Source organism: Panthera pardus, unplaced genomic scaffold (assembly GCF_024362965.1).
Source record: "Panthera pardus isolate Hobbes unplaced genomic scaffold, ASM2436296v1 HiC_scaffold_15, whole genome shotgun sequence".
NCBI classification, from domain to species: Eukaryota; Metazoa; Chordata; class Mammalia; order Carnivora; family Felidae; genus Panthera; species Panthera pardus.
The window spans coordinates 71,888,694-71,911,892 of record NW_026526710.1 but is presented as its reverse complement, the minus strand read 5'-3'; the positions used below and the strand labels follow the sequence as shown (position 1 = coordinate 71,911,892).

Below are 23,199 nucleotides of genomic sequence, written 5' to 3'. Positions count from 1 at the left end.
CGCCATTCCCATCTGGTCCCTCTGTCCCCGCCTCCCCACCTGCTCCTCGATGAAACTCTGCCGCTATTTGCTTTTGCCTCGGTACGCCCGGCCTCTTTATCCTTTTCAGCGCAGCCGTTACAACCTGCTCAATTGCCTCGCCCCAAATAGTAACACACACACCAAATTCTGGAAACCGGGAATAGTGACTTCACCAACCAAACGTCTGTACCTCAGGCCCACGAGGGATGGAAAACAACCTTTTGGACTTTTAAAATGTAATTAGCATTCCTAATTAAGTTAAATGGTATTTCTCCAACATTCCCAAGAGCAGGCAATGAAGGATAGAATACCTGAACACTTCACCGGCTCCTGTCTCTTGTAAAATAGACCCTTATAAAATCCATCCTAGAGGTTTTAGGGAGTGAGATCATGGGTTATGCTCGCCTTTCCAATGCAGAGACAGTCGTGGGGCATCTATTCAGAATAAGAGACGCTTCCTCATAAGACTTGGTTCGATTACTCACGTGGGACACTGATTTGCTGTGCGACTTGAGGCACATTTGTCTGAGGTCATGGTCTGTAACTGAAGACGTTTCCCACGCAGGGGCTCTTCCCTGTCTCAGAAGGCTTTATGAGGTCATGGGCTTCATCTGATGCCAGAGGAAGAATTACCAGCTCTCTGTGCACATGTCCATCCCATTCCCAGTGCGGATCTGGAAATCATGGGCTGCCAACCTCTGGAAAGGACTCGGTGGTTTCTGGCCCAGACCTGTGCAGTCCCTGAGCATGTGGGTAGAACCTGGAGGGCGCCAGGGGGCCTTCTGGGGAGATGCAGGGAGACTGAGCAAAGCTGCACAGAAGGACATTTGAAGGAACCCCGGGTTGCCAGGTCTGTTTGTGAGCTCTCCCTTAAACGTCCGTGGTCCTCATGTTCCTTCAAGTGCTGAGGAAACGCGGAAGTCCTCCCAGGATCCTCCACGACTGCGAACGTGCTGTCTTTCTATCCCCCAAGCCCCCGTTACACTCCAGCTCCCAGCTGTCCCTCCCCTCCCCTCGCAGCCCACCTTCATGGGTAAACGAGGATGAGAACAGCATTTAGCTCAGAGTGCTGTGTTAGGATTAAATGCCTTGGTTTCCACAAAGTGCCTAGAACAGCATATGGCATGTGATGGTCCTCGCTCAACACAGCTGTTATTATTGTCTTTCAAATCTCAGCTTAAGGCTCCTTTCTCAGAGATTCCTTCCACGGCCTCGCAGTGAGGGTCAGGCTTTCTTAATTCTCACCTAAGCTGTAATTAGGTGTGTCTGGTGTTGTTTATTATTACCCCCCCCCGGGATACTATCAGATCAAAGAGAGCGGAAATTGCCTCTGTATTTGTCAACATTGTATTCCCAGTGCTTAGCACAGTGCCTGGCACGTGACAGGAGCAAATAAACATTTGTGGGTCATACAGCCCCCGAAGGAATGGGTGAGTGAATCTGTGAGTGCCCATTTGCATCCAAATATGAATGGAGGCTGCCTATGGAAGCCATCTTTGGCTGTGGAAGCCATCTTTGGCCAAGGGATACCTGGTGGCTTGATCAACTGACTATGACTCCCAGAGGGAGCCTTGTAGGGAGTCCCTTGGGGCATGAGAAATGTCCCTCTGAGCCAAAGACGGTGCATGTCTTGGAGAAGCTGCTGTTTGCACATGAGAGTCATTAATTCAGACTCTGTGACATAGAACGAATCCTGTCACTCTTTGGGTCCAGGGCCTCAAAAGCATGGTTAGCTACTTACTAGAATCCTTCGGGAATTTTCGAGAAAAGCGCACACTGCTGAGTCCCACCCCACCTGCAAATCCCCAGGAGTTTATCCTGGGAACCTGTACGTGTCAAAAGCTTTTCAGGTGATTCTGCTATAAGCAGACCGGCACTTGAGAATCCCTCAACTTGTCAAACTCTGTCATTTTATAAAGGAAGAAACAGGCACAGTGACACCATATCAAGATTGAGAGCATGACTTTTTTAATCAACAACGAAGTAAACATAATTTGCCCGGAACCAGAAAATACGCTGTGCCTTTTGAACCAGCACATAATACAAATAATGCATGTTAGGGTCCATTAGCATGGCAGTAAGACCTGATGGGAAAGTCCTGCAGCACCCCTCCCCCTTCTATTGTGATTCGAGCACGTATTAGGTTGTTTGGCAGATTCAGTCAAGTTTCCTGCAGTAGACTGACCACACTTGGCTGGGGTGTATTTGCCAAGTTCAACACAGAATGACCCAGTGCTGACGGCCCCAGACACGATGCCAAGTCCCTCCATGTGGGGCTCTGCACCTGAGGGTTCCTGGTTTCTGAGAACACAGCAAAGCGATCCTTCTAAACTCAGTTTCTCAACCTGGGCACTATTAAACTTATCAGAGAATTCTTAGATGGGGGCCGGGGTAGCTAGCCCATGCACTGTAGTCCTGAATAGCATCCCTGGCTTCTACCCACGAAAGAACAACAGAAATGTCAGCAGACATTGCCAAATCTCCCCTGGGAAGACAAAATCGTCCCCTCTCCCCCACTGAGCATTATTTATTTACTTAACCTTACAAATTTATTACATTAGTTTTTATTTTATTTTATTTTCATTTTTTTAATGCTTATTTATTTTTGAGAGACAGAGACAGAGTGCAAGCTGGAGAGGGGCAGAGAGAGAGGGAAACACAGAATCTGAAGCAGGCTCCAGGCTCTGAGCTGTCAGCACAGAGCCCGATGTGGGGCTGAAACTCACAAACTGTAAGATCATGACCTGAGACGAAGTCGGACGCTTAACCGACTGAGCCACCCAGGCGCCCCTAAATTTATTACATTATTTATCCAACCTTACAAATCTACCTTACAAAGAAGCAAAGGACATTGTAGCAGGAGATCAGGAATTTTTACTGGAGCCTTTTGCCCTATGGAGAAAATTTAAAAAATAATAATAAATATATATATATATATATATATATATATATATATATATATTTCATGAATAAAGCCCCAAAAAGCACAAGTCAGAAGGAAAAGATTGGTAATCTTGCCTATATTAAAATGTAAAGCATGTATCACATACAAAGTTGCCACAGATTGGGAGAAAGTATTTGCAACACAAATAATCAACAAGATTAGTCTTTGGGATAAATAAAGGACAGCTTAGAATCAATAATAAAAAGGCAAACACCCAAGAGAAGAATGGGCAAAGGATATGGTAGGCAGTCTCTCAAAGAGAAGCTCCATGGGGCCATCACACACATGGAAAGCAAACATTCAACCCCATTGGTAGGCCGGGAAATGCAAATCGAAGTAATCAGATACCACCTTACATTCATCAGGGATTTAACAGTAAATTAACAGGTTGATAGAACCACATGTTGGGGAGGGCCTTCACTGATGGTATCTACTCCCCTTCCTCCACTAGTGACGGTGAAAATTGGCAAAATCACTTTAGAAAACTGTATAGGATTATCAGCCAAGGTTGAATATACATATACCCTATAACCCTGTAATTACTCTCCTGACTATATACCCCGGGAAACATATCTCCATGAGGAAACACAAACAAAGAGTTTTGTTACAACCATGTTTGCAACCATGAAAAACTGGAAACATACCAAATGTCTACCTACCAACTGGTGAATGGATAAATATTTAAGGAACACGTGCACTCAGTAAAACACTACGAACACTTAACAATGAATTGACTGGCTAGCCAAACTATGTTTAATGGGGATATCATATTTCGAAAGGATATTACAGCATGGGTCTAATTGTATAATGCTTAAACACAACATACTATATAACATTTATAGACATCTGCATATTATTAAACATATAAAAACATGGTGGAAACTTGGATAAGAAGGGGGGAAGGCAATGAGATGCGGGCGGTCTACAATTGTGTTCGCAATGTTTTATTTTTTTTTTATTATTTTTTTTTGCAATGTTTTATTTTTAAACAAAAAGAAACACATCTGAAAAAAAAATGCAAACTGTTAACCTGTGTTTCTTAGGGATGATGGACATGTGGGCTATCAGTTGCTTCATTTCTTTAGACTTGGACTGTCTGAAATATTTTACATTTGTAAATATTAAACATTCAAAAATAAATACATCTGGAAAAGGCAGAACTACAGGGATGAGAGACAGGTGCTAAGGGCTGGCGGTGAGTGTATGCATCCGTCAAAACTCACAAAAAGTGTACACTTTTAGAAAGGTGAATTTTTAGGGGCGCCTGGGTGGCTCATTTGGTAGAGCATCGGACTTTGGCTCAGGGCATGATGTTGTGGCTCATGTGTTCAAGCCCCACGTTGGGCTCACTGCTGTCAGTGCTCAGCGCAGAGCCCCCTTTGACTCCTCTGTCCCCCTCTGTCCCTGCCCCTCTCTTACTCACGCTCTCTCTCAAAAAGAAATAAAACATTAAGGGGCGCCTGGGTGGCTCAGTCGGTTGAGCGTCCGACTTCGGCTCAGGTCATGGCCTCATGGTTTGTGGGTTCATGCCCGCGATGGGCTCTGTGCTGACAGCTCGGAGCCTGGAGCCTGCTTCGGATTCTGTGTCTCCCTCTCTCTCTGCCCCATCCCCACTCATGCTCTGTCTCTCTCTGTCTTAAAAATAAATAAAAAAACATTAAAATAAAAAAAAATAATAAGCAATAAAACATTAAAAAAAGAAAAAGGTAAATTTTATTGTATAGAAATTATACCCAATTAAAAAAAGGAAAGATAAAGAATTCATCTAATACACGTAGGACAAAAGGTGCAGCATTGGACCTTGTTTTATGAGCCTCTTATCTAGTAAAAATGAAATACTACATAAAATTAGTTACTTGAAAGAGTATATTAATGCATTCCTAGTCATCATCAACAAATTTTTAAAAGTCAACCGCCATTTTAAGTAATAATCATCTATCTGTACTGCACAATCTGCTGAGATACCCAGCACTTGGCCCCTTCCTTAGTCCAAAGCAACTCTGGGCCATTCCTGGCTGCTCTGGTCTCCCCAAGAGATTTCCGGAAGCTCCTTCACAACAGGATGCCTGACATTCGCATCAGTAGTCCTGGAGTCCTTGCCAATAGGTGGTCGTTAGAAACATTCGCTTCTTGACTGAACGACCGAACGAAAGAGGAGTCACTTCTTTGTCCCGGCATCTTCAGTGGAGGCAGCACCTTCTCTCACCTCTGCAAGGACAGTGGCGCGTCCCTGTCTGCCCACGACTGAGGGGCGTCGGGACGGGGGAGGGTTCGGTGCCCAAACCGACGAAGTCCCGGGCACATGGGGATGCGTTGGTCACCCTGCTTTGACCCTGTGATTCGAACCTGTCACCTCCGAGCTTCACCACAGGGCACCGGGTGAGGACGTTTTGGGGAGAGCCTTTTATGTCAATGGTTTTCGGGCTTTGGTCTTAGGCCCGTCAGAATCCCCAGAGAAGCGGCTTCCAATCTTCTGCCCGGAGAGTCGAGCCCTGTGAGCCCTCAGGATACAATGTCCAGACAGTCCCTTAATCGTTCTGGTTTCAGTATCGTGTCACCACCCTCACTCTGCCTGGCCTCCCTCAGTCCCTCTGTCAGCCTCCGCGTGCCAGCCTGGCCCGCCTCCATTTTCACAGGATGCGGCCACAACCGCAAACAGCACCACATCCTCACAAGGCTGAGGGACGCGACCACGAGAAGGACTTTCTCCTTGACGCTCCCCAACCCCGACCCGTTTCCGCGAGGACAGTCTTTCCCAGAAGTCCCTGGCACACGCCTCCTTAGGTCTCATTGGGCAGAGCTGGGTCACATGACCACACTTGGGCCAATCACCGGCAAGAGCACCGAGGGAGACAAAATTGGCTTTTACGAAGTATGGGGCTTCCCCAGTGTTGATGCTGGAAGGTCAGAGTTGGTTTCGCGAGGGAGGACGGGACAGGCATGTGCGGTGGCCACCCAAAATGGCTGCCTCCGCGATATTAGCACAGCATTGTTTTCCATCCCAGGTGGGGTCTACGGACTCCAGTTCTAAAGGCTTCTCACCTTTTTAAAAGTACTTGGGAGCCTCTCAGCTTTGACCTTCCCAGGAAGGGGGCCTGCTTGGGCCATTTGGGGATAAGAGTCTTACAAAACTGAACATATCTAACACCTGGATGAGAGGTGCCTGCCTGTAGGCACGAGAAGCCTCCCGGAAAATGAATCACCTAAAAGAAGAAGGGGTTCATTCCATCACTGCTTCAGCCGCCATTTATTGATCACCTACTGTGTGCCAGCCATGGTGATCAGGGCTAGTGGTGAACAGGACAAATGTAAAGGGCAAACAATTGTCACTCTCCATCCCAGTGCCCATCGGTTCATGGGGCACCCAAGGGAGAACAACCTCTATTAGAATAAGGAAAATCTGCAAGAGCAGTTTCTGGAACAACATGCTGAGCACTTAGCAGCACTGCATCAAAGCCTCAATGAGGGAGCACAGGTGGCACAAGGCGGGGCAGAGGGGACTTACCTGCTTGTGACATTTATGGAGATCATTTGTGCTCTGGATGGACGCAGTAGGCTGAGCACGGAGCCAGGCGGGGTGGGGGAGGGGCAGCGGCGAGGGTCCAGGCGTTTACAAGACCAGCGAGATATCCCTGGACTCTCCCAACACCAGTCGGGAGGAACTTAAGGGCGGCCGGAGTTCCTTTAGATCTGCGGGGGTGACTGTACTGTCAATGTGACCTGTCCCCGGGTTGGTATGTGGGGACGAAACATGAATTTCAGAATTTAGGGAGAATTAGAGGAGTCACCCATCAATTCTCTACGCTGATGTCGCCGCCTCTAGAAATTTGCTTCAGTTTATTATATACAAAAAAAAAAAAAGAAGAAAAAAACAGTATAATGAGGTCCCACATACCCATCACCCAGCTTCAAAAAGTATCACGACATGGCCAATCTTGTTTCTGGTCTCCCTCGTGCTCCTGGTATTATTTTGAGGCAAATACCAGATTTTATCATTCTGTCCATAAATATTTCAGGATGCAGCTGAAAGATAAAGGCTCTTAAAAAAAACAAAACAAAAACATGACCGCAATACCACTATCACATTAAAACATCAGTGAGTCCTTAGTATCATCCAATATCCAGGCCGTGTTCAAATTTCCAGCTGTCTCGTAAATGTCATATGCTTTTTTACAGTTTGTTTCAGGATCGAAAGAAGTTCCACATACTCCATAAATCTTAAACCCCTCGGGAATTCCAGATCGAAACAAAAGCCGGAACAAAATTGGATTTCTCTATCCCTACTTTATATTTTGTGAAATTGCAATCGTGGAGAGGGTATTTTTTTTTCCTTATTAAAAAAAAAAAAAAAAACTTTCAAAGGCAATGTCACTAGTCGTTATGAAAGCTATTTCCACGGCCCCAAGTTTCTAGCCTCATAACCAGAAGCACTTGGCAATTTGACTGCCCGTCAGTGTTGGCAGGGGAGTCATTTCCCACCAGCATCCATCCGGACTGTAGGGTTCCACCTGTAAAGGTCACACGCCCTCAAGATCTCCTCTGAGGCCTAATTAAGTCAGAGGTGCCAAATCAGCCACCAGAGGGCTCCCAAAGAACTCCATGAACTTGGGGGTCACCCAAAAACCCAACTTGGTGCATTCTGATACAGACACTGAACATGCCGGGCAGGGACTTGTCTCCTGGCTCAGGTCAGATTCTGCCAGGAGAATAGACCAAGCCTCCGGGAGATGAGGCTCCCCAGGGTGGGGTGGAAAAGGACCAGGTTCGCTGCCGGTTGCCCTGGCAAAAGATTTGAGGCTCACAGCCCTCCCCACCCTCCAGTGGTGGTCTTAGCAGATCCGCTTGGAGAGACACAGTACAGAGATGGGGAGTCTTCTGTGCTAATTAGCTCCTCATAGCCCCGTGATTGCTAATAAACCCTTTATTTATTGAGTACACAAAGAGAGCGTTGTTTTAAGTGATGTTAAGCAAATGCAAGTAGGGATGGTCAACGTGAAATCACACACCCAGGAAGGAACACAAGCCTGAGAGCCTGGACACCCTGGCCTTATAAATCTCTCCATTTCCAGGCCTTGTTGCTGGAAACCGAAGAGTTGGGATGGGAGCCATTGATTGGATCTCGTCCTTCTCTGTTGGGAGTTTTGTTGAGGGACTGTATTCTTTGCTAGGGTTGCACAACGGGCTGATTTACAACAGTAAATCATCTCACTGTTCTGGAAGGCTGGAAGTCCTAACTCGAGGTGTCAGCAGGGCTCTGCTCTCTCTGAGACTCTAGGGGAGAGTCCTTCCTTGCCTCGTCTAGCTTCTGTGTCTGCCCGAAATTTTTGGTGTTCCTTGGCTTGTAGATGGCTGCCTTATTGCTGTCTGTTTTCACATCTTCCCCCCTCTGTGCATATCTGTCTCTATGTCCAGATTTCCCTGTTTTACAAGGACACCAGTCATACTGGATTAGAGCCACCTCCCCCCATGACCTCATTTTAACTTGATTACTTCTGTAAAAACACTACCCCCCCCCCCCCAAACAGGTCACGTTCTAAGGTATGACGGGATTAGGACTTTGTATCTTTCTCGGTGGACACATTCAACCCATAACAGCGACCGTGTTGTAAAATAGATAATGTTTGGAAGGCCTGTAACAACACACCCATGAACTGGGCACGCTAGTGGGTCACACAATCCTGAGGCTCTGAAATAAAGTTACAAGTCCTCAAAGGTATCATGATAACACAAAGATAACGATGACGTGAAAAACTACATACTGTGACTTTACCAAGAAATGTGATTATAACCCAAGTTTCATTAAATTCACTAGATTTGATGTTTTCCTATGATCATCGGTACAGAAAGTACATGCCGAACAAGATATCACAAATCTAGATTGTTTTTCTTTGGTTTTGTTTATTTGTTTGTTTGTTTGTTTTTTGTTTTTTTCTAAAAAGGTACATCAGAGAGTGATTATTGTGCTACCCAACAGGCTATCACAGAACTCTTTTATATAGTAAATAAACACTCAGAACTCTTTTATGCATTAAGCACAGAGAACTTGTATATCTTAAGCATTCACCAAATCAGAATTCACACCCCTTTTCGGGAACACAAGCGTCTGTTACATAAATGAGCCCCTGTCTACTTTAGCTCATTGCCAGCAGAAAAAAACCCAGTCATTCTCTAGGGTTTTACCAGAATGTTCATGGCCCAGCAGGCACTGGTCCCAACAGGTACCGCTTCAGCTCCTGACATGGTTTCTCAATGAACAGTGTCAGGGCCAGCCCAGTGATGAAGGTCAGCAAACAGTGTCCAGAGAAAAGGTAGAACTGGAGAGAAAGAGGGGCAGAGTGAATGCAATCCTACTACCAGATTCGTACTGTGTTTGGTTTTAAAGGGCATCATCCCGGCCGTATGATCTAGATCTGTAAGACCCCCAGCCCTGAACGTTAAAACTAAGGTAGGAGCGCCTGGGCGGCTCAGCCAGTTGAACATCCCACTCTTGACTTCGGCTCGGGTCACGATCTCACAGTTCGTGAGTTCGAGCCCCGCATCGAGCTCGGTGCTGACAGTGCAGAGCCTGCGGGGGATTCTCTCTCTCCTTCTCTCTCTGCTCCTCCCCCACTGGCTCTCTAACTGCCTCTCAAAACACATAAAAATAAACTTAAAATAAATAGGATGAATAAAATCGAAGAAAGATATTATCCCAAAGCCCTCCTTCAAAGAAAGCAAAGGACAATAGGCTCCTAGCAGCCCCCACAACAAAGCGAGCTTCTCTCCCAGAGCCAGTGGGCTGCGTGGTGGCTCCAGCAGAGAAGGGACAGTGGAGCCACAAGAGAGCGGAGAGTGGGGACTCACTCACCATGTTGGTGTCGCTGTAGTGAATGAGCGTTTCTTGAAGCCCGTTGTAGAGCATGATGAGGATCGGATGAACCAGGTAGCAAGCGTAACTGATGCTGGCCAGGAAAGCCCAGATGTGGCAGGAGAGGAGCCTGTTCACCAGCCCTGGAGGGAACGGGCAGCCTGACTTACGGAGCCATGACTCCGCCCGGTCCCTCTGGGTGCTGTGCACCTGTGTGCGTGGACTTCTAAGAAGGCCTTTATTCTCCTGATTTTTAAGAGGAGGTGCCCCACACCAAACCAAACTTTGCAGGAATGTGAAAAAATAAGAGACGCTAATACAGCGTTTCCAGTCAGTTGACTTCCTCAGTACGACCTCAAGCCCTGAGCACCGACCGTTCCGCGTGGGAAACAAGGAACCAAGTCCTTCCACCGGCCTGGGTTCTGGCTCAAGACGCAGCACGGGAGCTGCTGGGCCCTGGGACGAGGTGGTTCGCGTCGCCTGGCCTCAGGCTCGTCCTCTGTTACTGAGAGGCTTGCCTCTGGTCAACGTGTAGGTCTCTTTCGGGACAAATATTCCGTAACTCGGTATAACTTCTAGAACTGCGTTGTCCCACGCGTAGCCACGAATGTCCTTATAGAAGGCGGAAGAGGAGACACAGACACACAGGGGAGAGGCAGGGCGAGAAAGCCGTGTGAAGGCGAGGCAGAGACCGTAGTGACGCACTTTTGGGCCGGGAACTCAGGGCTCGCTGGCAGCCATGGAACAGATGCCCCCTCGGGGCTTCCAGAAGGACCTTGCCAACACCTTGATATTGGGTTTCTAGTTTACAGAACTATGAGAGGGTTGATTTCTGTTGTTTCAAGCCATGAAAGAAAGGCAAGAAAGGACAGGAATGAGGGAAGGAAGGAGGGAAGGAAGGAAGGAAGGAAGGAAGAAAGGAAGGAAGGAAAAAGAAAAAGAAAAAGAAGAAAAGAGAAAAACTTGTTTCTCCTTTGCACGAGGCTCATCTCAAGTGCTCAGTCATGCGTCACTGTTGTATCAGTTGCTTAGGACAAAATCTTTGTCATCCCAAATTCGGTTCTTTCTCCCATATCCCACAGAGTGCTACCATCTGTCTTTAAAACTGTCTATCTCAAACTGGACCATTTCTTCTCATCTCCGCCACTAACCCCCACATCAAACCCACCAGCTCCTACTCCCTGGACCTGTACAGTAGCTTCCTGACGGATCCATTGGTCTCTCTGCTGTCCTTCTTGCTGCCCTGCAGTCTCCATGCAACGTCCAGAGTGCTCTTTTAAATCACAGGTCAGATTACGTTACATGGCTTTTAAAATAAAATCCGGGGTGCCTCGGTGGCTCACTCGGTTGGGCATCCGACTTCGGCTCAGGTCATGGTCTCGCGGTTTGTGAGTTTGAGCCCCGCGTCGGGCTCTGTGCTGGCGGCTCGGAGCCTGGAGCCTGTTTCGGAGGCTGTGTCTCCTCCTCTCTCTGCCCCTCCCCTGCTCATGCTCTGTCTCGCTCTGTCTCTCAATAATAAATAAATGTTAAAAAATTTAAAATAAAATCCAGTCCTTCCCCTGGGCCTTGAAGACCCTGCATGACCTGGCTGCTACCTTCCTCTGTGTTCTCATTCCCATCTCTCTCCCACCTTGATCTTGATTCCTGTCTCACCGGTCTTCTTGCTGCTTCTCCCGCCCACTAAGCTCGTTACAGTCTTGAGACCTCTGCCACACCATCCCTTTGCCTGCAAATATTTGCAAACTCACCCCTACTCCAGTTACCCTCCGATCCTGGCTTTATTTTTATTCCCTATATATATCCACGCTGGAATTATACACATATTTACTTAACCTGGCTCCAGATTTGTTTCCGATGGCTGCTGCAACAAATTGCACAAATATCGTGGCTCAAAACAACAACAATCTACTCTTGCGTCATTCTAGAGACAAGAAGCCCCAAACCAGTATGGCTGAAATCAGTGGACAGGGCCACACTCCCTCTGGAGGCTCTAGGGGAGAATCCATTTCTGGTCTCCTCCGACCCCTCCCAGCTTCTGGCTCTCCTTGGCTCGTGGCCCCTCCCAACAACATCAGCGGTTTCAAATGTGTCCCCACTCCATCTTTGTGTCGCTGTCTCCTCTGCGAGTGTCCCTCTATCCTCCTCTTTGGAGGGTACACGTGACCGCATTTAGGGCCCATATAATCTCCCCACCTCCCAATCTCGTGATCGCCACCATCACATCTGCAAAGTCCCAGTTGGACCTGATCTACCAGGGGCCGTTATGCAGCTTACTGGAGTCTCCCGGGCTGTGTCCCCTACCCCCCTGTGATCTCCTACAACAGAGACTTTTTTTCTTGTCTACTGCTCCACATCCTGTGCAACTTGAACAGCGCTTGGCATAAAGCGAGCATTCTGGAAGTATTTTATATGATTGAGAGAACAGAGATGGACTCGCCGGCCAAAGATACCTTTGCCCCAAGTGAATGTCAAGGGATAAGATCAACCAAGACATTTCTGGGGAGCAAACAATATAGTTATAGGAAAATTAAGGCAACGGAGAGCCCGTGTCACGCAGGTAAACGAAACACAAGAGAACATCCTTAAAGCAAGCAACCTCCTGGTCACGTCATGAGCCACAACTGGCTCCAGTCAACTGTTAATCACATTAAATTAGTGTTGTTAATTCAGACCCTGTTGGTTTTGTAGTTGTATGGTTACTTTATTATTTTTTCTGAAGACTTTATTTTTAAGTATTCTCTACACCCGTCATGGGGCTCGAGCTTACAAACCCGAGCTCAAGGGTCGCATGCTCCACTGACCGAGCCAGGCAGACGCCCCCTTTTGATTAAATTTTTTAAATGTTTATTTATTTTTGAGAAAGAGTGAGAGCGTGAGCAGGGGGAGGGGCAGAGAGAGGGGGAGACACAGAATCTGAAGCGGGCTCTAGGCTCTGAGCGGTCAGCACAGAGCCCGGCACGGGGCTCCAACCCATGAACCGTGAGATCATGACCTGAGACAAAGTTGGATGCTTAACTGACTGAGCCACCCAGGTGCCCCATTTTTGTGGTTACTTTATAACCACATTTGTTTTGACTTTATAAATCTATGTATTATAAACATAAAAATTTATATCTAGATTTCTGTATGCTCATGTTTAGGTAAAATTAGAATTGAAATAATTTAAGCCAATACTAAGGATCCCCAAAGACTTCTTGTTCCTTTGGAATGGGTCCATGTATTACCAAAGTTCGAGGACCCCTGAAGGAGAGACGGCACCACCGAAAGGTTTTAACTGGGGGAGTCACGTGGTCAGAAGAGGACTCTGGCAACTCAGCACGGAACCAAACCCTCATGGTCTACACTGGCCCTGACTCAGACGATGGAAAGATGATTTGAGGCATCAGGACCCCCCTTCTCACCCTGAGAGTCTCGGTGACACACTTCCTCAAATGTTCCTTTACAGATGTACTTTTCTAAAGGTCACCAGGTGGACACATATTTTCTAGGATTGAACCTCACCCGTCACCTCCTACCTTGACCTGCTAACCAATCTTGCTATCTTATGGCACCAGAGATGCAAACCTAGAACATCAGTCGCGCCTGCAATTGTGATTGGCTAATGACAACACTCTTTGAAAACACGTATCACTCAAGAACGCATCAAAGGACTTGTCTGTCGTCTGGATTAACGGAGGCGTCGTCCATGCTCAGGCTAAGAATTGCTAGCATTTACTAACTCCACGGTAATGATAATGCTGCAAATCTGATTGATCTTTTAAAAAATATTTATTTATTTATTTTGAGAGAAAGAGAGAGCATGCGAGTGGGTGAGGGGCAGAGAGAGAGAGAGAGAGAGAGAGAGAGAGAATCCCAAGCAGGCTCTGCACTGTCGGCGCAGAGCCCCGCGTGGGCTTGAACTCACAAATGGTGAGATCACGACCTGAGCCAAAATCAAGAGTTGACACTTAACTGACAGAGCCATGCAGGTGCCCCAAATTTGATTAATCTTCTTTTTTTCTTTGTAATGTTTATTTGTTTTTGAGAGAGAGAGAGAGCTGGGGGGGGAGGGCAGAGAGAGAGAGAAAGAGAATCGATCCCAAGTAGGCTCTGCACCATCTGGGCAGAGCCCGATGCAGGGCTAGATCTCACCAACCATGAGATCATGACCTGAGCCAAAATCGAGAATCGGACGCTCAACCGCCTGAGCCACCCAAGTGCCCCCAATTTGATTAATCTTCTAACTTGACCTAAGACTCTCCCCCCAGCAAGTTATTCTTCATTTAGCACGACTTTTACAAGAGACAAGAATACTGTTATGCTACCACCATATCGTGGGCAGCCTGTGCCAGGCCAGGGAGAGGAGTTGCCTATGTTCTGAGGCTCTGGGGACAGCTCATGGTCATTGTCACCAGGTGGGAGCAGTGTTAGGGTGGGGTCCTGTGATTCAAACAGCTGCCCAGAAATGCAAATACATCCGTCAGCGAGAACGCGGCCCATTTCTTCTTTAACATCATGTCTCCATAGAAGAGAAAGCATTTAAAATTAAAATATTAAAGAACAAATTCCTCACCCTTATATACTCATCAAACTCAGAAACAGTTCTACCAATCCAACATCTGAGAGGGGTCCTATTGCACAGAAACGACGGTCACGGGCTTTGGGCATCGGCTTTTCACTCGGTCCGGGGTTCGTTTTCTAGCTCAACCACTACCGAGCTGCGTGACCTTCAAGTGTTCTCTCCAGGCGCCATCTTTCTCACAGAGAAATAGCACGTTATAGCTGTACCCACAGCGGTGTGGCCGGCGTCACCCAGGATCACCTGGGTGAAATTCTCCATGAGACCTGGCGTAAGCCTGTGCCCCGTCAGCAAGAGTTGTTGTGATCAATTTATCATTTTCCTCCTTAACCCATGAATCCCAAACGCCTTTGCTGAGGCTAAGTGGGTTGGGTTCACAGGCCAAACTTTAAGCTCATCCTGATTATTTCCCTAGGGTATATAAACGTGTCATGACTCCACCTGGCTCTATTTCCAACCCTTCAGGGCTTCTGGCCAGTGCGGGGCCAGAACTTTTTCTGGATGATTCTTGCCAGTCTTTCTCCTGTCATTTTACGACACCCCAAGCATCCAGTCCCTATCTCATGCCAACTAGAAAAGAAAGGGAAAAAGACATCAGGTGACTTGGATAGCCATTTCTAATGTGAAGAAAACCCCTTTCTTGCCATTTAGGCCCCTTTTCTGCTTGACTTTCCACACATTGAGAGCCAGGCTCAATAGACAGTTCCCCAGCTTGTCACAGGGCTGAAGGGGATCTTGGGAACTATTCGGTCTCTACCCTCAGAGGCCCAGGGTGGGTGTGAACACCACTTTGGTCCCTGCCACTGGTATTTTGTTCTTACTGTAGGACCCTCTTTGTTCTCCTAAATGAAGCTTCTAAAGTAGCTTCATTGGAGAGGCTCAGAACCCACATTTGTACATAAACCAGTGTAGAAACTGAAAACAGAATATGGGGGGGTTCCCCCAGGATATAAACAAATTGATGTCTTTGAGTCAATATCAGTCGTTCAACAACAAATAAAAAAGCCCGTCCGCGCACACTGTGTTTTCGCATTTGTCCCCTTTAAAAGGACACAGTGTGAACCTATAAGCAACCCCCCGTGCTGCGTTGTACCTCCATAGCCTTCCTGACATGCCAACAGGACCCAGCCCACGGCTGCCGCCCACAGGGTCCGGTGGAGGGCCTGGTACAGAGCAACGGCAGGTGAAGAGGTGACAGAAGTATCATCCACTGCATATGCCAGAGCGACCACTGCGAACAGGGTGGCCAGGGAGCAAGTCCACCCCAGCAGGGCCTGCGTCTACAGGGAAAGGAGAGACACGGGTCAAGCTCATTCTGGCCATTGTGTATTTACTTCCTTTTACACGAATTTACTTTTTGGTCACTTTCGATATCTATTTGTAAACCTCGATTGGTGCCCAAAATGTCGCTAACACAAAAGGTTCGGATTACTGGTTATGATGGGTTAGGTTTGGGGTGCGGTAGGGGGGAGTGAGGTGTGTGACCACGGAGAGATCTTGGTGGCGACAGCAAAGTTCTGCACCTTGCTTGTGGTGGCGGTCACACAAATCCCCACGTGATAAAATTGCACAAAATGGCCGTGAATCCCAAATAATTATTAAATGAAAGTTTAAGGGGGGAAAAAAAAGGGAGAAAGAGAAGATAATGTTGGAGCCTCCTCTTGACCTCTCATCCTGTTCCTTAACCTAGTAAGGCTCCTTGATTGGTTCTGTCCCCACCAACAACTCAAGGGCCTCTGGCACCCAATCCATACGTGGGCTGCACCCTAATCACTGGGGTCATAAAATGGCAGAGGGAGTGGGGGAATGGAGAACTTTCTAGCTCAGAAAATAGCACCATGGGTTAAGTTCTATTCTGGGGCTCAGTTCAAGATCTTAGATTTTAGGTCATCTAACTTGACCTTTTTAGACCCAGATCTGTCTTCCAAGATTCTCTCTTGCTTCTAAGCTTCAGTTCCCAGGTTGCTATGATAACGTCTCCATTGAACCAAACTAGCATCTTATCAGTCCACCACCTTGTCTCTAAAGGGAAGCTCTCCCCGCCCTGGGCCTCAGATTCCTGCGGTAGGCTCTGGCTACATGGAAGGAAAGGCATTTCCTCGGGGGCTCTCCACAAGCCCCCCTTTTTAGGCTAGGATCCCCTTCACCTTTTCACTCATAATGCACACCGCCCCATCTCATGCCCAGCATATAACACATGCCCCCCGCTGCTTCCAGCTTGGACACTGTGTCCTTATTTTCTGGCTTCTAGAGGTTTGTGTTTGGTCTGCCCGTCCCTTCCACCTTGTTTCTCCAGCTCAGCTTGACTTGTGTTCTGGCTCTATGCTTCCTGGTCCTGACTCAGCCCTCGGAGTGGTTCACAAATACTCTGTCCTTGGGGCACCTGGGTGGCTCAGTCAGTTAAGTGTCTGCCTCTTGGTTTCAGATCAGGTCATGATCCCAGGGTCATGGGATCAAGTCCTACATTAGGTTCTGTGATGAGTGTGGAGCCTGCTTGAGATTCTCCCTCTCTCTCTCTCTCTCTCTCTCTCTCTCTCTCCTTCTGCCCCTCTCCCCTGCTTGCTCACTCTCACTCTCTCTCTAAAATAAAATAAAATGAGGGGTGCCTGGGTGGCTCAGTCGGTTGGGCATCCTGCTTTGGCTCAGCTCAAGATCTCACAGTTTGTGAGTTCGAGCCCCGCGTCAGGCTCTGAGCAGACAACTCAGACCCTCGAGTCTGCTTTGGATTCTGTGTCTCCTCCTGTCTCTGCCCCTCCCATGCTCATGCTCTGTCTCTCTGTCTCTCAATAATAAATAAGCATTAAAAAATAAAATAAAATAAACAAATGTTCTCCCCGCATCTTAGATTTCACCTCTGCCACCAGAGGAACTTTTGCGCAGTTCAAGGGCAACACCAGCTAGTGTTTTAAATAGATTGCCCCAAGTGTAGATTTGAGATCAAGAGATGAGAAGAGCTTCACCAAAGTCAGCTGGACAAGCTAAGAGAGGACAGGAGAAGAAACGATCAGCAGGGATTCCCTGGAAGCATAGGGCTTCACCGGAAAAAATGCATATACAAGGGCTACGTAACTTTTCCTATAGGCTCGAGTTATGATATTCCCCTGTAGATGCACGATTCACTTGTAGATTACAACAGAGTGCCATTAAAGAGGCGCTTCAACAGGGATTGGTGGAAGATTGCATGGGAGGAGTGGTCAATGAGGAAGACGAACCCGGCTTTCCGGTTTGAGTCTCGAGGTTGGTTGGTGAATCAGAGTGATTACCCGTAAAGGAGCCAGGGAAGGAATTTTACCTGCAAGGTAAAGTAACAGCTTCTTCCCCCTTAGATACCGCATGTCCTGATTCCCAGATGGAACCAATGAATCTGACCAAGAATCCTATCTGTAGAAACCAAGGAGCCCGTGCTATTAAAAAGTAACTATGGGGCAGGGGCACCTGTGTGGTTCAGTTGGTTAAGCGTCGGACTCTTGATTCCGGCTCAGGTCATGATCTCACGGTTTGTGGATTGGAGCCCCGCGTTGGGCCCTGTGCTGACAGCACAGAGCCTGCTTGGGATTTCCTCTCTCTCCCTCTGTCTCTGCCCTCCCATACTGCCCATGCTCTCTCTCGCCCTCTCCCTCTCAATAAATAAATAAGCATTTTTAAAAAGTTATAAGAAGTAACTATGGGAGCCTGGGTGGCTCAGTCAGTTGAGCGTCCAACTCTTGACTTCAACTCAAGTCATGATCTCATGGTTCGTGGAATTGAGCCCCACATCGGGCTCTGGAGCCTACTTGGGATTCTCTTTCTCCCTCTCTCTTTGCCCCTCCTCAACTCTCTCTCAAAATAAATAAATAAACTTAAAAAAATTAATTATGAAAACAAACAAGTAACTATGTTCTTTCAGAAGAGGGCCTTGCCATTGCAATCTCATTGGGTGTGTTTTTCCCATGTCGGGGATTTCTCTGGGTCTGTACCAAGGCTCCAACGGGTGGAACACCGCTGGGTTCCAATTCTGGAGCTTTCTTAAAGGAGCTCCGTGAAGAAAGCAGAGAACCAGGCTTTCGCGAGAAGACAAGGTCTCTCTTATTCTCTGGCACCAAGAGACATTGCTAACGCAACGCAACACAATAAAGTACTGAGCAGTCTGGTTCCTGCCCATGGCTTTGGAAGAGCCGGGCCGAATGGGCCACTCCAGTCCCAAACAGACGTGGCCCTGGCAGTGAAGTATGGGACAAACTTACCTTGGTTTTAAGAATGTTTGCCTGGCGGTTTGGGTGCATGAAAATGCTCAGAAAGAGCCCCACGAGGAATGGTCCGAATCTGCAGTAGGGCTTTGTATAGTACTCGGAGAAGTACAACACAGTCACGTTTTCACTGGAAAACAAAAGAACATGAGGCAGAAGGTCATGTTTGATCTAGACATGAAGAGAGGAATCTCTCAGATGTCCATCGGCACAATCGGCAAATCCAAAGGAAAATTTGGGGTGCTTCTGTTCATTTCCTCAGTCCCATCTACAGACGGCACCCTCAGGGTCCTGCCTTGTGCCACAGCTGGCCTGCTCAAGTTGCAAACGCCCCTGGGCCCCTCCACCCTGGACCCCAAGGAAATACGATGACCCAGTCCATTTTAAGGAGCTGTGCTGGCAGCTGGCACATCACGATAGCTCTAAAAACGTGGTTTTCAGAAGTGAACGTCTTCGTGGAACGTCTTCGTGGTTGCTTGGGCCACATCCCCGGAGATTGTGGTCTGAGATGGTGCTTGCTGGAAGCATCAGTGGGATTTAAAGTCTCCCCAGGTGATTCTCATGTGCTTCTAGAGTTGAGGACCTACTCTATTAGATTCGATGGGATTCGATGGGAATGAGCCTCTCCCTCAGTCACCTGGCAGGGCCCGCAGGGGCCAATGATATGACAGGAAGGGCATGGTGTTCCCCTAGTGAAAAAACCTGGGGTGTCTTCATTCATTCATTCATTCATTCCCCTCGCAAATACATTTGGAGCACAATGTGCGCGAGTCGCGGTGCCGGGCTATTTTGCATCGGGAGGTCAGCGAAGGCTGCTCTGAGAAAATGACGTTTGCACTGACACCTGCAGGACATGAAGAAGCGAGCCCTGCCACGATCCGGACTTCAAAGGAAAAGCATCCTAGTGTGAGGGAACAGTGAGTGCAAAGGCCTGAGGGGAGAGCGTGCTTGGTGTGTGAAGCTTAGAAGGCTGGTGTGGCTGGTCCAGAGTCAGCACACAGGGGAGTGATGGAGGAGGTCAGACAGGGCTTCTACCATGAGAGCAGTGGGCAGCCTTTGGAGGAATTTGAGCAGATGACCGACAGCATCTGACTTCCATTTGTATCACTCTGCCTGCTGCAATGAGAACAGATCAGCAGGAAATCGTGCCCCTGTTTCCTGCGTGATGCACAGAGTGGTGATAAGGAAAAATCGTGATATAAACCTCACTGGGGAAGCAAAATAGCATAGCGGGTAAGGTCCTCGGTTCCACTCACACCTATGCCGCTTACTAGCCGCGTGACCTTGAAGGGATAACCCCCACTTCCGTAAATTTCGGTCCCTCCAGCCAACAATTGAGCTTCCGAGCTGCAGGTCGGCGGCGGGAGGAGAAACCCAATACAGCCGCGTGGGGGCGCTCCTTTCCTCCGAGAAACATTTCAACGGGCAGCCACGCGTTCCTGGTACTTTCAGAGAAGACCCCCCAGCGCAAGTTGAAAGGGTCAGAAGTTTGGAAACAAAAACGCAATCAACTTTCCCATCCAGGCTGAACATTTCCCACCCAGTTTTTCCACGAGCCACCGCACACAGCGCAAACAGACTGGCACTCGCCGAGCAGCCTCCCTGGGAGGTCCTGGCCATTCCCGGGGCAGGCAAACAAGAGGGCCCGGCTGGGAACCGTGGGTTACCTTGCTTCTGACGGAGCTGCGACCGGAAGGGAGTAAGCCAGGGTGAGCAGAGCTGTGGCAGTGAAAGATGCCAAGAACAGCATGGCCCCGAGGAGGACAAGGACATGTTTACTTCTGCAAAGAGAGGACATTGACAGAAGCACTCTTCAGTTTCCTTCGCTGCAAAATTTGTGCCCACGAAAGACTTGAAAGCTTGGCAATCAGAGGCACTTCCTGCCAGGCCTGCCTTTGAGAGAGGCTGATGTGGGGGCAGCTGTGACTCAAGAGAACTGGCTTAGCCTTTAAATGTGACCATTTACTGGCTGTGCGACCCTAGGCAGGACCTTGAACTTGATTTTCCTCATCTTCACCCTGAAATGTACTGTGCGGCTCAAGATGTGACCTTGCTTGGGAATGTTCCTTGCCACCCACGAAGCATTACGCGGACATAAATGGTGGTTGATTCGGGAGAGACAGGACTGTCAGGCGCAGGGGGACGCAGGGACGGGGTTAGGGTAAGAGGCGGTCCAGGGATTCTCCCCCACCCAGATGCAATCTGAGACAAAAGTCTGGGTGCAGGGAGTTGATGTGGGGGTAGGAATGAGGGATGGCATGTAGAACAGGGAAGCAGGGAAAACTAACACAAGGATGTGCTGTCAAGGTGGCCAGTACTCAATTCTTCCAGAATGTTCTGTGGAAGATGCGCCTGAAAACTGTCGTGGAAGATGAAAGAAAGAGGCATTTTCCCAGTGTCTTTTATCCCCCATGAGCCAAGGGTGGCTCCACAAAAGTTAATTCCTCCACACTTTGGGACTACACGTGTATAAGGCCAAGAAAGATCCCGAAGGAGGCCCAGCTGTAGTATGTAGGAGGTTCTGGGGCAGGAAATGAGATTTAGGGACATAGGCTTTAGAGTTAGAGTAAGGCACTGGTTGCACCTCCTCAGAATCGTGAGGGTTGGGACAAAGACGATGTGCAGTAGTATAGAAGGAATGTCAAACACAGGCGTAAGACAAGACTATCCAGGCATAACCCTGCCCAGATGGTGCCTTTGACAATCCCGTTCCACTGCGTGACGTTGCCACGGTTCTTCATGAGGAGGGGATAAGGGACCATTCGTTTATCACGAGTGAGGCAAACGGCAAATGATTTTCAACCAGAGTGCCAATTCTAGTTTAGTGTTAATGCTCGGAATGGAGGAGTGTTAGCTCAGTGGTGCTGTGATTGATTAGTAATGTCTGCTGTGAGAGTGGGCTGGGAAGGTATGACAACAATGCTGTCTCTTTACTGTTCCTTTTGCCAGACCATTTAGTTCTGGCCTCCTTGGATTACTGGCATTCTATACAAGTGTGTTCTCTAAAGGAAAACAGCTCTACCTTTTACATACCTCCCACCATTTAGAAGCTAAACGTAGTTGCACGGCCACAAGCTTGTATAGTGCTGGTTTTTAGCTGAGGAATTGAAAATCTACCTTTCATGACAGCCTCTAGGAAAGATGCTGACATTGGGGACTCGGGGGTCTTAACTCACAAGGACACTCAAGTAGGTCCCCACCTACTACCTACTCTAGTAGGTCTAGAGTGAGGAGGTACTAAGAATTCATTGTCTTAGGTCAATGGTTAACCATCCAGTCAGGCAATCCAATAAAAACCTGCATGCACCCAAGTCAATATTTGTTTAACTCCCCGGGAGACTTGAGCCCAACCCATGGCACCTCCTCCCAGGAATCAGACAAGTCTCCACAGGCTAACCGCCTCTATAATAAAACTAATAAAACCTCCTAATCTAGACTGTTATGGGCTGGATTTTGTTCCCCCCCCCCCCAAATTCTAACTTCCATCACTTCAGAATATGGCTCTATTTGGAGATAGGGTCTCTAAAGAGATAATGAAGGTGAAATGAGGTCATTGGGATGGGCCCTAATCCAATGTGACTGGTACCTTCATGAGAAGAGATGACAAGACCGACAACCACAGAGCAAAGACCGCGTCAAGACGGCCACATGAAGACACAGCGAGAGGCCTCAGAAGAAACCAACCCTGTGCCAAAGGGTCCCCTCTGCCAGCTCGGGTCAGTGGTTGTATTGTCTGCCTGTTTGAGGGGACTCCTCCTACGACCGTGGGATTGAGAAAGGCCCAGAGCTTCAAGTGCCACCCACTATCCCCATTCTCTCTCAAGAGGGTTGGTGCCTCAGAAGGGCCCGTTCAGGGGCCATATAGCCCAAGAGGAGGAAGGAATGGCCTGAAAAGACCCTCGTATTCTTTGAAAGCCTGTCAGCCCCCAGCATCCTGGCCAGGATGCCCCACAGGATTTTTCTCGCCGTTTCTTCACAAATACCTGTACCAGCAATGAGCACATCCTGCTGGAATTGCCACCTCCGAGGAGACCTGTGGAGGCTCGCCCTTTCTCCTCTGCCAGGGCTGCCGGGCCTGCAGAGGCCTCACACCTGCCCCACCTGTTACCCGCAGGCGCTTGCCAAGGTCTCCAGAGCTCTTGGAGCAGCCATAGTCCGTCACAGAGCCGAGGCCTGCGACAGCCCCAGAGAATTGGGCCAGGTGCTCCCCTGCCCCTGGAGCTCTGAGGGTTTGACGGCCTTGTGGGAGGGAGAGTCCACCCCCGTGGAGGCCCTGGGGGCCTGAACAGCTCCTGCTCAGGGAGCCCCTCTCCAGCAGCAGCAGGGATCAGCGACCCAGGAGTGTTCCAGGAATCCCCACCCTCTCTAAGGGGCTTGGGGAGGGAAGGGGAGGGGAAGGGAGGTCAGCATCCCAAAGCCACCTTGACCTACTCTCATCCTTCCTTGTCTGATCCACACTGAGGTGAGAGTGGGAGGGCACACTAATTCCTAATCCCCACCGTTCTCAGCGATTTCATCCTGGGAGGTGTGAGAATAAATCAAGGAGGCAGAGAGTGGTACGTCTTTCTACCGGAGGATGTTCGGAGCTATTTTTTTTAAAACC

The 23,199-nt window shown here is 48.4% G+C and overlaps 1 protein-coding gene across 1 annotated transcript in view; it reads right to left on the bottom strand.

Moving 5' to 3' along the window:
• Positions 1 to 4,754: 4,754 nt before the first annotated feature.
• The window catches only part of LOC109275662 (O-acyltransferase like protein-like), a 66,044-nt gene continuing 47,599 nt past the window's right edge, over positions 4,755 to 23,199 (bottom strand). The window contains exons 11-15 of the mRNA XM_019463890.2: positions 20,264 to 20,377; positions 18,594 to 18,726; positions 15,464 to 15,650; positions 9,813 to 9,955; positions 4,755 to 9,279 (exon numbers count right to left, since the gene is read on the bottom strand). Coding sequence (XP_019319435.2) covers positions 9,154 to 9,279; positions 9,813 to 9,955; positions 15,464 to 15,650; positions 18,594 to 18,726; positions 20,264 to 20,377 — 703 coding nt within the window. The 3' untranslated portion in view covers positions 4,755 to 9,153. The remainder of the gene's footprint in view (positions 9,280 to 9,812; positions 9,956 to 15,463; positions 15,651 to 18,593; positions 18,727 to 20,263; positions 20,378 to 23,199) is intronic.